The sequence below is a fragment of the Thunnus thynnus genome, chromosome 2 (genome assembly GCF_963924715.1).
Source record: "Thunnus thynnus chromosome 2, fThuThy2.1, whole genome shotgun sequence".
NCBI classification, from domain to species: domain Eukaryota; kingdom Metazoa; phylum Chordata; class Actinopteri; order Scombriformes; family Scombridae; genus Thunnus; species Thunnus thynnus.
Window position 1 is genome coordinate 31,778,235 of NC_089518.1, and position 15,106 is coordinate 31,793,340.

The following is a 15,106-nucleotide window of genomic DNA, read 5'->3' on the forward strand; positions in this document are numbered from 1 at the left end:
GAACACAGATGTTACACCTTAGCTTGGAGGGAGGTGCCTTTCCCTCATACTGTACTTTGCTCTGCGAGGGCAAGCCTGTCCAATTACATGTAGATAAACAATAGTGTTGTTCTCTGAAAGCAAAGGTTATAGGGCACACTTATTGTAGCAGATGAGTGGGATCCTCATTGATTCCACTTTTATGCCTGAGTATGTTTAGAAAGTCTTACTGTGCTCCTGCAGCACTTGCGGGATTATGCATTTCCTGCTCGACAAATCCTTTCACTCCCACCTGCCATTGAGGACATTGATTTGTGTATGAAAGAAAGTTATATCTGCCATCGGAAATTTGTGGAATTCTTGTATAAAGCCACCAGAACAGGTATATATTATATATGTTTAGCACCTACAGAATGGGCTTTCACTTCTATAACAGATCAATTTCTCCTGAGCCATGGAGTGATGACCTATTTCCTTTGAAGGGCTCCCCATACATATTTCAGCTGTGAACTACCTACCAAGATCACAGGGAGACACATGACAGTCGTGAATGTGTTGCAGTGTGGCTGTACGAAAGCACAGTCTGAGTTTCTGAAAGGTTTTGTTCTAACTCAGACTTTAATGGAACTATGGTGCAATGTAAAATTCAGCATTATATCTATCTATCTATCTATATATCTATCTATCTATCTATCTATCTATCTATCTATCTATCTATCTATCTAAGCCTCTCTCCCCCATGCTATAGAATCACCTTTTGCTAAAGCTTGCTAAAACATGCAGTCTCTGAAATCAGCAATTTCTCCTTCACATAAAAAAACCCCCATATACATAACTCTTTACACAAGTCAGAGTCTTCCTGAGCTGGTCCTGTAGAACTCTGCCTTGAATAAGGATAAATAAGAGAAGAATAGGATTCCAACAATGCATGAGATACAGAAAGGTGACACCTCGGTTTATGCGCCTCAACAACGTGGTGCCAGGGATTGAGTAAGACACAGCATCAAAAAACCCAACTCCCATCTGTCGAGTTTGCAAACTAATCACTAATCACTAAACAGGCAGAGTCACACAGGATGATCAGAAGGACTGGTAGGGAGTCCATTTTGCGTCACTAGCGCTAATGAGATCAACACAGCTAAAAATACCCGAGAATATTTATCTGCTCATGGAGGGGAAAAAAAAGGTCCTTCCTCAGGATATCCTGATTGAATATTTGACTGTTCTGCCAATACTAACTGAGTGCTGACTTCAGATTAGGTCATATGTCAGCAAAATGTGGCTAATTATATCAAAATATCCTCTGAGTTTACTGAAGCCAAGTATTGATGGACCTGCCTCTTTGCCACCATCAAGCTCTCTGCTGTAGATCTATGAGAGAAGATGTTTTATATACACATACTGTATAGTTTATATCCAACAAATTCAATCAATCAATCAATCAATCTATCTATCTATCTATCTATCTATCTATCTATCTATCTATCTATCTATCTATCTATCTATCTATCTATCTATCTATCTGGTGTTAATCAGTTCTGCTAAACCTCCTCCTAACAGTGTGATCAATGACATTGTACTTGGATCAGCAAGCCACTTTATCTATCTGAGTGGCACTGCAGCCTGCAAGGAGAGGCATGGAGCAGGGTTGACTTATAAGGCTGACAACGGCTCCATTCATGCGTCTAATTTAAGAGCGGCTTCTGCTCTGTCTAATTAACAATTTACTAGGCCATCAGTCAGCCTCCCTATTGTGGTATAATCAGCGTCACTGACGTTCAGGCAGCTCGGCGCACTTTCACATCTGCAAGTGGATTAGAACAACCATGCAACTTTCATGGATACACGGACAGAAAAGTGGGCACAGTGAGTTCCAAGGACACAGCGAGAACAAGTATGAAATCCCAGATTGAAAGATGACACTGCAGTGGAGTGAGATGGGCAACGTGTTCAACAAATTAGCCAGCTCATGTTTGTGCACGCTAGGAGCTGCAGCTATATGGTACTGACGTGTCAAAGGAATCAACAGATGCATATTTGCTCCCCTGAGGGATGGGGGGCTTTTGTTTTGTTCGCTGGCTCAGCTGGTGGATATATATCACGACTCTGGTGTGAACACAGTTCTGATGCAACTACATACTGTGTGAAAATTTCACTTGTCTTTTTTTTTTTTTTAAAGGGTTGGGCTTAGGCACGTTGGGAGGTTTGATCTGCTCTGTCATGCGTAGGCACCTTTAAAGGATTATGATACAGTGTCAGAGTGGATTTTTGGAAAAAGACATAAATAAATCCCCTATAAAGACTCCACCCGCCCCACCACCCTAAAGTTGCATAACGCTTGTTCATCTGGTCCTCCCCTCCTCTCCCACACCCTCCTCAAGACAAGAGCCAACACTTACTTTTTTTTTTTTTAATCTTTTTATTTTAGAAGGGAAATGTAGGGAGATGGGGGTTAGCATTTACAGTGCATTTTCTGCACAGAGAGGATTAAGGACTGGTAATCTGAGGGGATAGTGTATTCCATTTCTACTGCTTTTTGTATATTTTCGCCCCTTAGCTTCCTCTGTATAAACAAATAGAATTTTACTCGTTTATCCACTTAGTTTCTCTGTCTTGCTGATTAGCAGTGAAGGGCTGGGAGACTGGGATAACCTAGAGCGGATGGTTCCAAGGATATCTGAGGCCAGCATGCCTCTGCATGTGTGTGTGTTTGTGTGTATCAGTGGGAATCTGTGTGTGTGTGTGTGTGTGCATGTACTGTATAAACAAATGCAGTGCTACTTGAAGGCGCGGCCAATTAAAAGAAGCCCCTGAAGGAACATGCTCATCAGGATGCAGTGAACATACTAGCAGATCCACTCTCAGATAGCCTGCTGCAGTCTGTCACTGTAACTAAGGCATTAATACCACCAAGGCTCTGTAGCACAAAATGTTGACATCTCCATCCTTTAGACTGTCTGTAATCAATAAGAAATATGAATACAATAGCTGACATCATCAGAAATGTATAAGGAATCCAAGACATGTTGATATATGATTCACTAATTCTGCACAAATACTTGTATCTTACTGCACTGTGTGTGTATGGTGTGTCTTGAAATGCAAATATTAGTAATTTAATATTAATTATATAATACTGGTAAATTAGTATTAATAATAGTCCTAATATGATATAAAATCATCACTAAAACATCAAATTTGAAACAATCATACGAATTAACATTAATAAAACAATTATAATCTTGTAATGTCAAAAACTAACTAATTGCAATAAAATGCCAACTAAATGGGTCATTAGTATATTGCTGCACAAGCTGTCATGTATTACATACAATTCTCATTATGAAGTGTAAATAGTGTCTCTTTTCATTCTAATTCATCAACATCTCTCCAAAGACATGATTATGTTATTCAGTAGTGCATTACATGAAGAGAACAATTATGTTTTGGGCATATTTAGAGGGATTAAAACTTTATCATTTATAAACTGTTATTACACTGCCTGTTGCTAAGAAACTTTAGTTATGAATCTGGATGACCAGGTAATTGAGTAATTGGATGGGAATATCATGTCAATGTCAAGGAGAGGCAAAGAAATTCTGTTGTGATGGAACAAAAAATGCAGTGTTGTGCAGATAAGACAAGTAGAGGCATGACTGGATGTCTGCATTGTTTGGAGCCAATTACCCTTGAATTACTTTCTGTATTTACCCTCATTGTCCAATGGGGACCCCGAAGACAATGCGGATTTGTTTTGTAGCAGTAAACAACTGAATTGCCGAGGTAAACCTATTGTTTCCCTCCTTTGATGTAATTTGGTCTTGGGTTGCAGCCAAACCACATGTTGCACTCAGCAGAGCTGTGTTGACTCCTATTGACCCCTAAAACTTCATGACAAAGGGGCAATAACCACTCTGTGACCTTTATCGACCTCTATTGGTGACCAGAAGGAATTGCAACAACAGTAACAGGACTTATTATCTCCTCCTCTTGGAGCTGCACAAGTCTCAAGCACAGGTAATGAGGCTTATTAATAATAATAGTAATACATTTCATTTGTCCAACAGTTTTCATTCATAGTGAAACTCAAAGTGCTACAGTATTAATAACATAGAACACCCAACAAAAAGAAAATAGTAATAAGATGAAAAAGCCTTCCCAAATAGAAAGGTTTTTCGGCCTTTTTTAAAAGAGACTAAGGTCTTGCTGCTTCAAATGGTTAGGAAGGCTGTTCCACAAGCGTGGTGCAGCAGAGCAGAAGGCTCAATCCCCAGATCCTCTGGAGCTTAGTACTAAGGGCCCGGAGGAGCAAGCTGCCGGCAGTTCTGAGGGTGCGGGTGGAGGTTTGTGGTATGATCAGTTCCTGTAGGTAAGGAGGCGCATGTCAGTTAATGGATTTGTATGTGTATTAGACTTCATAGATAAAAGGTCTTGCTCATAGCACCATCCTCAATTGTTAAAGAGTTGGAAAAAGTGAATAAATGAGAACGGGGAGACTGGGAGGGACTTGAAATTCAGGCTGAAAAGCTAGAAATGAGAGCCAGAAATCTCAGCACCTGGCAGAGTAATCAATGAGTCAGTTGTATTGATCAACAACCTTCCCAGATACAGATAAATCACAGTCATTTTCTTTTATGGGTTGCAAAAATCCTACATATTTCCCCTTTAATACCTCAGGGGAAGAGTTATGCTTTTCTTGGTCTCATTGCTGACCTTGGCCAATTAAAAGGGAAAACAAAGTCTCAGCTAGAACTCACAAGAATCTAAACACTGCTCCTTATTGATGGAGACGTTGTTAAAGAAAAATGCAGAGCTACAAATGATTTTCTCTCTCACTTCGCCCCAGCATCCATGCAGTTGACATACTGACGCGTGATGAAAGACGCTTTAACTGAAAGAACGCATAGAAGGTGAGTCAGAAAAAAACGGCAGGCACGATAGGTCACATAACCTTCGGTTTCACACGCATTCTTTCTTCATTTACTTACTCACAGACTCTCCTCAGACCTCCCCATACACTCATAAACACTACACCCACACACATTATCCCTCCCAGCCCTCCTTCTGTGCTCATATACACACCCATACAAACACAAAGATGGATCAATTTCACATTCCCTTTCAGGGTGCGGAAGATGCCGTGTCTCATTGTCAGTTTATGGCATGATGTTTGATCCCACCTAATGCCGCTATGCAAATGAGGTATTGTTATTCTTTTTTTTTGTGTGTGTGTGAGTGCCATCTTTTTTTTACAGCTTGATGTGTTCCAAACAATTATCTCGCCACCTCAGATGCTGCATCTTGTGGCCTATTTTTTGAAAATAGGGCAGAGTTTTTGGCAAAGCACTACTAAAACAATAACAAAGTTAACTAATTGAAAAAAAATGCCCTCATTGTGTAGTGGTTTAAAACTCCTGAAGAGAAAGCTTTCAGTTCCACCATAATGGTTTTATCCATTCATTTGGGCTTTATTGGCTTTGCTTGGCAGTAGACAGGGAGCAACAGCACCCCCGAGCAACAGCTTTCCCACAGAGGCATTTGATCATATGCTGACTGGGTGAAAAAGAGTGTAAATTAAAGTCCCTCCTCACTCTGACACTTTAAACACAAGACATGACAGGCCATATTTTCTCCACCAAATCAGGAAGCTGAGAGATGGATACCAATTATAATTGCAGCAGGGAAAAAAAAAAAAAAAAAAAAAAATCAGACATAGGTGTGTGTCAGGAGCCTGGTGCTAAATCACACCAGCAGTTGGATGATGAAAACCTGGCTGTAGGGTCTGTGGGACCCAGAGCCATTCTGTGCCAATGAAGGGGTGTGCACTTGAATTTGCATCACCCTGTGACATATCAAAGAGAATGCACAAGTAGATGTGCCTCTTTGATTTTGCTAGTTGTGAAATGCAAAGTTACTCTGTAGGCCCACAATAATCTGCAGCTTTCTTGCCATAATCCTGCAGTTTTAGCCAAGTAATGAACAACGTGAGGGAGAGGGAGTGTACAGCATGTTGCATAAGCACTCTGTGTGTGTCTGTGTGTGTGTGTGTGTGTTTGTGTGTGTGTGTTTGAATGTGTGTGTGCTAAGGCAGTGTGTGCAGGGGTGGGGCAGGGTGGAGATAAGGGTTTTCCACAAGCTCTTGATGGAACAAATTGAATGTTACATACATGCACTTATCTCATCGTGGTGCTGCATATCAAACATCACACGCCATGTCAGTGTTATCCTCACTGCGCTGCATTACACATATTTACAGAGAACAGGCACCTGCCCCCCTCCACCTATCTGTGCACGCGCGCGCACACTCAAAGCCTACAGCATGCTACTGCCAAGAAATGAAATTCTTAGCTATTTCCAGCGGGAATGGGAGAGCATGTCTTGCCCTCATTAGAATAGCTCCAAGTCCAGTCGGTGAAAGCTACAAGGCCTAATTTCCTGCCACTTTGGCGGCACCCCGAGTGGGACGATGCCACTAAAACACCAAATATAAGCCAAAGGAGCTGGAGAGTAAAGCGGTATTATTGGGCCGCCAAGCGGACCATCTGCAGACTTCATCAAAAGCTCAGCCCACAGCGTCCAGACGGGATGAAGCGGATGCCCGGGTTAAGTTGCGATATCACGCAGAGCATATTGACCGCCACAAACACTACATGGCCTCTCACTCTCTCACGCGCGCTCTCTCTTGCTCGCGCACTAATAAAACACGCACACAAAGAGAGAAAGAGAAGGGGCGCGCACAAAATCGGCTCTGAATTATGGCTCAATTAAGAGCCACTGAGTCAAGGTCGTTTACAGTCGCAATATCCATAACTGATAGAGACGCTGCTCGTTAGTCTGCTCCAAAAATAAACCGATAATTAGGTGATTGTACAAATTCGAGGTGTTTATGCGCATAATGTCAGTCATGTACCGTTTTAACCAAACCCCGAAGGAGCCAGCAGAGTAAACTCCAATTAGGACATCTGATTTATCACTGGTTGTGCCTGTTCTCTTCAGATCAGTGACATTGCCCGATGTGGATTTTATCAGTGCGCAGTAACCCATCAGTATCTCCCTGTCTGCCTTGTGTGAAAACTTTACAGACGCCCTATTGTCTAATGTGTAGCCTACTCACCATCAATAATAACGGTCTTCATGATTTAGATGGGGGTGAAAATAGAAGCTGTATAAATCCAAGTCGAATGTATCCCAGCGCGTGTGGAGACAGATAGGATATCCGCTGTTTATTGCAATTTATGGGTAATTGCAAATCCAGTGCACGGTGGGAGACGGACAGCCTAAAGCACCCCTGCACCCTTCAAACTTTAGCCGTAGGTCTTCCCGAGTGGGGAGCCACGTCTCCGGCTGCACCCGAGCTCAGTCATTTGGACGAGGGATTAAAAAATAGTCAGCGATAAACATCCAAATTGGGATCAGTAGACACACCAGTCGACACCTCCCCAAAATATAGGGCGCGCAAACAGCTCCGGAGAAGAGCTCAAAGTGTTAACGCACAAGTGGAGAATCAACGACACAGGCGAAAAATCAGTATTGGATCCATGTTTTGAAATCGCAGCACATATCCAGTCCGATCACTTGCCCCGGTGTATATTTCCCAAGTACACGGAGAAAAGTGAGTGGATGCGCACGGATGTCGGTCGCACTGATGCGCGTCAGTGTGCGTTTACCACGGGGAGGTGGAAAGGGAGGGCGGGGCAGTGAGGTGCGTTTGGCGGAAAGAGAGAGAAAGAGGGAGAAAGAATTCAGAGATGAATGTTTTATGGGTCTGTATCACGCTGCAAAAAAATCCTCTTAAATCTAAAAGTGGAATTTCCACATCAATCAAGCCGAGGCAAAGAGATTTTATTTATTTATTAATTTTTTTCTGCTGCATTTTCTGCCTGGTTTCACGAAACCTGAAGTTATTTATAGAAAACCCCACACACAAAAAGACGAGTAATGGAAAAAACAAGTAATTTACATAACTGATGGAAGATTTGAAGAGTTAATCTGAGACTTAATAACTTATTCAGACAGACATTTCTTGCAGCGCAGGGCTGCGCTCTAATGAATGTTTTATGTGCAGGGGGTGGTGGGTGGGTAGGAAGGTGACGTGAGGCGAATCTATTTGGATCGGACACAGCCAGGCACGCACATGCATACGAAAACACCCCCAAAAGACAGGCGAAGAGCCAGGCCTGCTGGTGGGACCCGCGCTTCCTCCCGGGGACTGGACAATTTGGCTGGTCTGATGTCGTAGGCGGAGTTGTTAAAAACCGGCAGGGAAAAAAAAACAAAGATTTCAGTTCTGCTTGGTTTACTGGACAGAAAGGATAACATTTAAATCTTTATACTTACATGAGACCTACAGGCTACTGCTAAATGTTCTCCAGACAGTTTTTGATCTTTATTTTAATGTAAAGCTTTACATCAATTGATAAAAAAAAATCCACTTCAGTCCCCCCTTATAGTTTACTGCTTATATTTTGAAATCGTCTAAAAAATACAATTTTATATCATTATTGATATTATTATGATCATATTTTTAAACTTAGGCAGACATTTTATTTCTCTGCATTTTCTACATATGGAAAATCAAATGCCTGCAAGCATAGCAACAGAATCCAACATTATACATGCATTTGCATGCATTTGATGTGATAATGGTTGCTTTTACAAAGTGATTAAGCCTAGATTATTGCACAGCACATACACATTCTGGCAATGCCGATTGGACCACAGACCAATTCACGGTCGCTCTAGTCTGCAGCTATGCTGGGTTTGCTGAAACCCAGGGGGATTGGATTCACAGCAGCAGGATATTATCTTTAGGTACCACACGCCCCCTACCGGCAAACATGAAAATGGATTTTCAGCACCATGGACAGAGACAGAAACGCCTCATCTATGAAAAATGATTCCTTGCTTTCACTGTGAGACAGCAAGGAATCATATATGTGTGCAAGCTGTAGCAGATAAATTATTGAATCCACTGTGGAGGCTATGTTTTATATATTTAATACATTTACTATAAGGCAACCTGGTATATTTCCATCTGCTGGTATGTGCATGGAAGATTAAATATGGTAAAGTTTCCAAACTGCACATTCAATGCTTAATCTCTCACTTGGAATAGCAGCTTAGTTATTAAATGGTGACACATACACACAATACAAGCTTGTGTGTATTATGAGGCACACTGGCAGATCAAATGCTTGCGTTAATTACAGTATAGTGAGCACACTGAGACGGGGAAAAAAAATCTAGTGATTACCATAGGGAGCAGGTGAATGGAAACCACAGCCAGGTGGGTTTGTGTAGTCGAGTGAAATAGAGGTATGTGCAGCAGGCTAATCCCAAGCTTACAACTACCACCAATATTGAATCACACCATCAGAAATATGTCAGTGAGCCACTTGCCTGGTATTTGCTCACAGTGGAGACCGGCAGGGCCAGATGGCCAGTAGAGACACAGTCCAAAGCCACCGCAGTGACCTGCTGAGAACGAGGTCACCCCGTGAGAAAAGGAAATGCTGTCACCTTTCACAGTTATCTCTGTCTCTCCTGCTTTATCGGAATGCATTAATGTGGGCAAATACATGCATGTGCATTATCGTGTCATGCATTTGTGAGCCGTGTGTTTGTGTGCCCTGAAGAGTACTGTACTATAACAGTTTATTGAACTCAATTTTATTAGGCTTTTCACAAGAGAAAAGATAATTATGATGAGAATTACCACCACTACTAACACTGCGAAGAGCAACAGACTGTTCAGGACTGTAGCCCATCGAAAATGATTTCTAACCCAGTTCTGGAGACATGTTTGTATACTTGCTGTGAAATAACTTTTTTGCATGTGGTAAGTAACTCTTAAGCTCAAAACAGAAACATCATTAAACGGACAAGAACACAAGTCGCATATAAAACAGGATCTTAATGAAGTCACAGAGTACAGTGTTGACATGATCACAAAAATTGGCCACAACAAGACATTCCCAGAGTATAACTCTTCCTAAATATATCCCCAGCTAGAAGAACACTTGGCTCACATGGTTAAGATGTCTCCTTGTGCCAGGAAGTGAACGGTATACTGTAACTGATTACTATACCTCCCCCAGTTCATTATACAACATGCCCACTCACTCCTGAGTCCTCGGCTCATTCCATTATATCATATCACAATGATATGCACCAGCAAGTGAAAAGGACACAGGTAAATTGTCATGGGAGCTTTGAGGCTAGAGGCCTTGCACAACGAGCAACTGTAAATTAACTAAGGGTGGATCATTGCCATGCGAATGAAAAAAGGAGATTGGGGATCTTTAATTCATGACAGTAATGAAATGAGTCAAGCTGTTGAGTCTCAAAGGCCGTGGGTCCCCAGGCTGAGGCTCTACTATTCTTTTCATCACAAGTCTGACGGATCAAAAGGAGAACAGGGGCATAAATGACTTCCTTTGTTAATGGGAAAGTTAGTTGTGTCCCACTGCCACAGGAGCTACGGTACAGTAGAGTGTTAATTATATGAATGTAAGCTGCTTTTTACTCACTTTCTAGATTAGTGTAAAGGTAAAACATAGTGTAGGTACTCAAGTGACCACATACATGTTATGTGTACTGTAGTGCTACTATTAAAGGTCATAGAGTTTCCTGAGGGGCATACAGTACATGTTTGGAACCATAAATCCATCATACACTCAAATCAAGCGTTACTGTGGCATATTCATTTTTCCTCCTGACTGAGCATTCCTCATCTCTTCAAAAGTACTCCAACGTATGCAAATATTCAAGAATGGTATAAGGGATGCTGGCTTTTGCCTTCATAGCATATTCTCTGCTGCATTTGGCCGTTGCTAGTCCATAACTGAGCCGGAATAGTACATTTGTCACTTTAGGCAATACCACTATTTTTACAACTTCCCCTCCAAACCCGCAGCATGGGGTGACTACGATAAAAATGCTTGAATTTAATAAAAGGAACCAAAAAAATTTAAAAACCTGTGTAAAGGAAAAAAGAGAAAATGCAAACTCTCCTTGGGGAGGGAATCCTTGCTGGCTGAGTTCCTCAGTATGTGTTTTTCAAATATGATTAGTAAAACCAGTCACAGGATTAGTTGTTTTATATTTTTTTACACTAATCATCGGAATGAGAGTTTTTTATTTTTATTTTAATGGTCTCATAAAGCTGCACATAATAAAGGAATTGGTGGATTGTTCCTGTAGGTCACATTATGCAAACACACACACACACACACACACACACACACACACACACACACACACACACACATATATATATATATATATATATATATAGATAGATATATACATATATATACATATATACATACACACACACACACACACACACACATATATATATATACATACATATTGATATTGATGGGTACATGTAAGATAAAGTAAGATAAATAAACAGAGATATAAGCACATGCCAGTAGGTATATAAAGTACATGTTTCAATTTCAATTGGGACACATAGAAGATGAGCAGCATTTTTTCCCAAAAGTGTCGGCAAAATAGCACAGTTGTATGAATTAGCTGTGAAAGGTTAGGTCTGTGTCCCGAGTGAGTGAGAATACAGAAAAAACACAAATACATTATCTGCAGACTTCAGTTGCCATCGGAGCAAAAATGTCTATCTACACTTTGAAGCCAATTTACAGTGTATGTGTGCATATACTTTTTGCAACAGTGGCTACCCATTCATGCAAATAAACCATACTTGAACTTGAACTAGTATTTTACTGGAGCCACAGGCAGGATTTTAGAAATACTGAGGTCTGAGATATTTTATCATTTATTCAGTAAACTGTACAATTATGCTTTCCGTAACATGAAAGTCTAAAAAAAAAAATGTTGTTTCAAAGCCTGGAGCCAGGAATAAAAAAATAGATACATTTTTTTTACTTATTTTAGTTGGCTTAAAAGTAGTAAAATTGGAATATAATTAGTCTCAAAATATTGGAATCAGCATGTAAAATGTCTACAATATGGAAATTTTGTATTGTAAGTTGCTAAAATCCCCTAATTCCCAAGAAAAAAAATACATAACCTCAGTGTCCTCAGCGACGGCTATAGCCCTGCAACCCTGTGTACTGCGTTCCTGTGTATGAATATGTATGCATATACTGTAACTACTGAGAATTTAGGATCAGTATGTATATGTGTACATTATACCTGACTTTAGGATAGTAGGTGCAGGTGGTGGACATAAACAGTAAGCTTTACAACTACTACCACCTAATTAAGTCCTTGTATATATAATTTTGCAGTGTAAAGTGAAACACTTTGAGAATATTGTTAATTTTCCGATCGTCACACTGATAAGGCATCTTTGAATTCAAATTGCCCTTGGGGAGCGGAATCCAATCACAGCAATGTATTCCCTCACAAGTGCCATTACTCTCTGCGCCATCCATTTCTTATTCTCCATTTCTCTATTTCTTACTTGTCTTATTTTTTTGCTTTTCCTTCTCTTTCTTCTCCAAACTTGCAGGACAAAGAGTTCACTCTGCTCTCCCAGCTCTTGCTCATTAGGCCTGGGAGTCAGATATTAATTCTGGCCTGGGTGAAAACTCTGTCGCCATTAAGATCGGGTGACAGCTCATTTTCCTTGGTGGCCTGCAGAAGACAATAGCAGTGATGGAATTGTTTTTTCCAGTCTGTAACCTCATTAACTCATTGGAATAAAGACAATGTGGAGTTGTTTGCATTAAGCTGTAATTATGCTGATTCACTCAGTTCCTACCTCTCTCTCTTCTCTTTCCATTTGGCACTTTAATTAGATTCTCCTCTACTCAAACACTGACAATGTGGACGTGCCTTTGACTCATGAATTAAGCACCTACCCACCCATCACTTCCTATATGGATTTGAGTGTCGTGTGAGAGGGGAGAAAAAGGCGAGGGAGGGGAAGGTAGACAGTGCAAACATGCCATACGTCTTCACTAGTCATATATTACCTAACTTGACAAGGCTACGTTCCTTGAGACTGTCAGTGGGTCGCAAAGGACAAGTATGTGGAAATTTATTCTCCTGCAACTTCGCATGTTCAGTGGCCTGACCTTGATTTTCTCTCTTTTTTTTTTTCAAGTCAGAGCCAGAGAGAGAAAAAAAGAGAAAGAAAGATAGAGAGACAGTGAGACAGAGTGATGCTTGGATGAACACAGGCTTTGTGCATCAGTCTCATGTGGATTTGATTTGGTCTTGTCTACTGGGTGATAGGGCACAGGTAGCGGATGTCAGCCATGACTTCTTCCTGCTGCCTTTTTCAGTCCACAGTAATATACACACACACAATCTTTAATTAACTTCATTAAATGAATTGGATTTTTTTTTTTAAATTATGTAAACCAAAATTCCCTACTCACTTTAGAATCAATTCATGAATTTAGGGAAATATGGGTTTATATTTGATGACAACTCACTACCTTAAGCAAGATCATGATTTTATCCAAAGTTTTTTGGTCTATCTGTCAGCAATAACTCTTAAAAACGTGTGTACATTGTTGTAAAAATTAAGGCCTTGCTCCCAGGAGCATTTAAATCAATAATTTTCACATATCTAAGCAAAACAGACCCCTAATTCCAAATTCTCAATGAGAATAGCAATGTAAAATTTAAAGTCACACAAAAGTTGTCTCTAGTCTCTAGTATTGGAGAATAGTTCACTGCTAGCAGACATTTTGCTGTCTTTTAGTATCTTAGTTGGTATGTCAGTACTTAATGAGGAACATTTGTGTTTCTAAAATGAATTTGAAACAAGTTCACAAAGTTGTTTGAAACCTGAGTAAAAACTGTTGGCAAGTACACACACTTTTATTACACACATTTTTATTAGATAAAAAAGGCTTAAGGTCTAGCAGCTCCCAGAGGCCCCAATATTGTTTACACCTCATGATGCAAAAATGTTTGAAAGTTGGATTAACATACTGTTAATCTTGATATTTTTACCTTGCCTTAGGGCTAAAAAAATATCAAGTTCCTCTTGAGGGTTCCAGAGGATGAATGGCCATTAAATACACCAGAATTTATTCTTATTATTATTCTTACTATTGAGCATGAATGTGCTTGGCAAATTGCATAGTATTGGTTTACGAGATACAGTATGCGTAATTGAACAAGATTAAGAGTCTACTGCCATGATAGCAGCTCTGTGAGGCACAGTGGTGCTTTGAGATAAATGCTAATGTTAGCATGCAAACAAGCTCACAATGACAATGATAATGTGTAGCAGCTATAATGTTTATCATATAAACCATCTTAATTTAGTGTGTTAGCATGCTAACATTTGTCAAACACAAATATTATGAAAATCTGATATTATTTTTGCATGTATTTGATCATAAACCAACGTATTGGACAAATTTAAATGTAGACCTGATGGTGGCACTAGAAAAAAGGTTACGAGATCACCAAAGTTATTACAATGAATCCTGAAGGGGACATAAATGACTGTACCAAATCATGGCAATCCATTCAATAGTTGTCTAGACATCACACTGGAAACCATGAATGTCAACCTTATGGTGGCATAAGACAAAAAAAGTCCAGAGGATCACCAAAGTCACTGGGATATGTAGTCTGGGAACCACAAATGTCTGTACAAAACGTTGTGTGAATCAATCTATTAAATATTGAGATATATGTGAGAACCTTAAACTGCTGGTGGCACCAGATACAAGGTCAGTTGACCACCAAAGTCTGTAGGATTCATCTTCTGGGAACCATGGATGTCTCTGCACAGTTTAATGGCAATCCAGTCAATGCTTGCTGAGATAATTCAGTCTGGACCAAAGTGGCGGACTGGCAGACATAAAGCAATAATTAAACATCTTGTAAGGACCATATCCACAGCTCTTAAATATTCTATTTTGCACACATCTCCGCCTGCTATTCTTTGAGCCTGTTGTCTTTTGAAAGTCTTTTTTAAATTCAACATTATTTATTCATAAAAGACAAGGATTTATTGGTTCTTATTTAGCAGTGTGTGGTCATTGCATTTTTAAAGCGGGCAAAACCCCCCTTAAGATCAAACACATGTCTTTTATGTAGTCTGCTTTGTGTGTATGTTACTAACAGCCATACAGCAGAACAATTCGTGCCAACTTGCCCTTATATAAAG

General features: G+C 40.2%; 1 protein-coding gene across 1 annotated transcript in view; it reads right to left on the minus strand.

The window, feature by feature from the left end:
* The window catches only part of rtn4r (reticulon 4 receptor), a 41,954-nt gene extending 34,321 nt beyond the window's left edge, over positions 1 to 7,633 (minus strand). The window contains exon 1 of the mRNA XM_067570136.1: positions 7,094 to 7,633. Coding sequence (XP_067426237.1) covers positions 7,094 to 7,115 — 22 coding nt within the window. The 5' untranslated portion in view covers positions 7,116 to 7,633. The remainder of the gene's footprint in view (positions 1 to 7,093) is intronic.
* Positions 7,634 to 15,106: the final 7,473 nt, after the last annotated feature.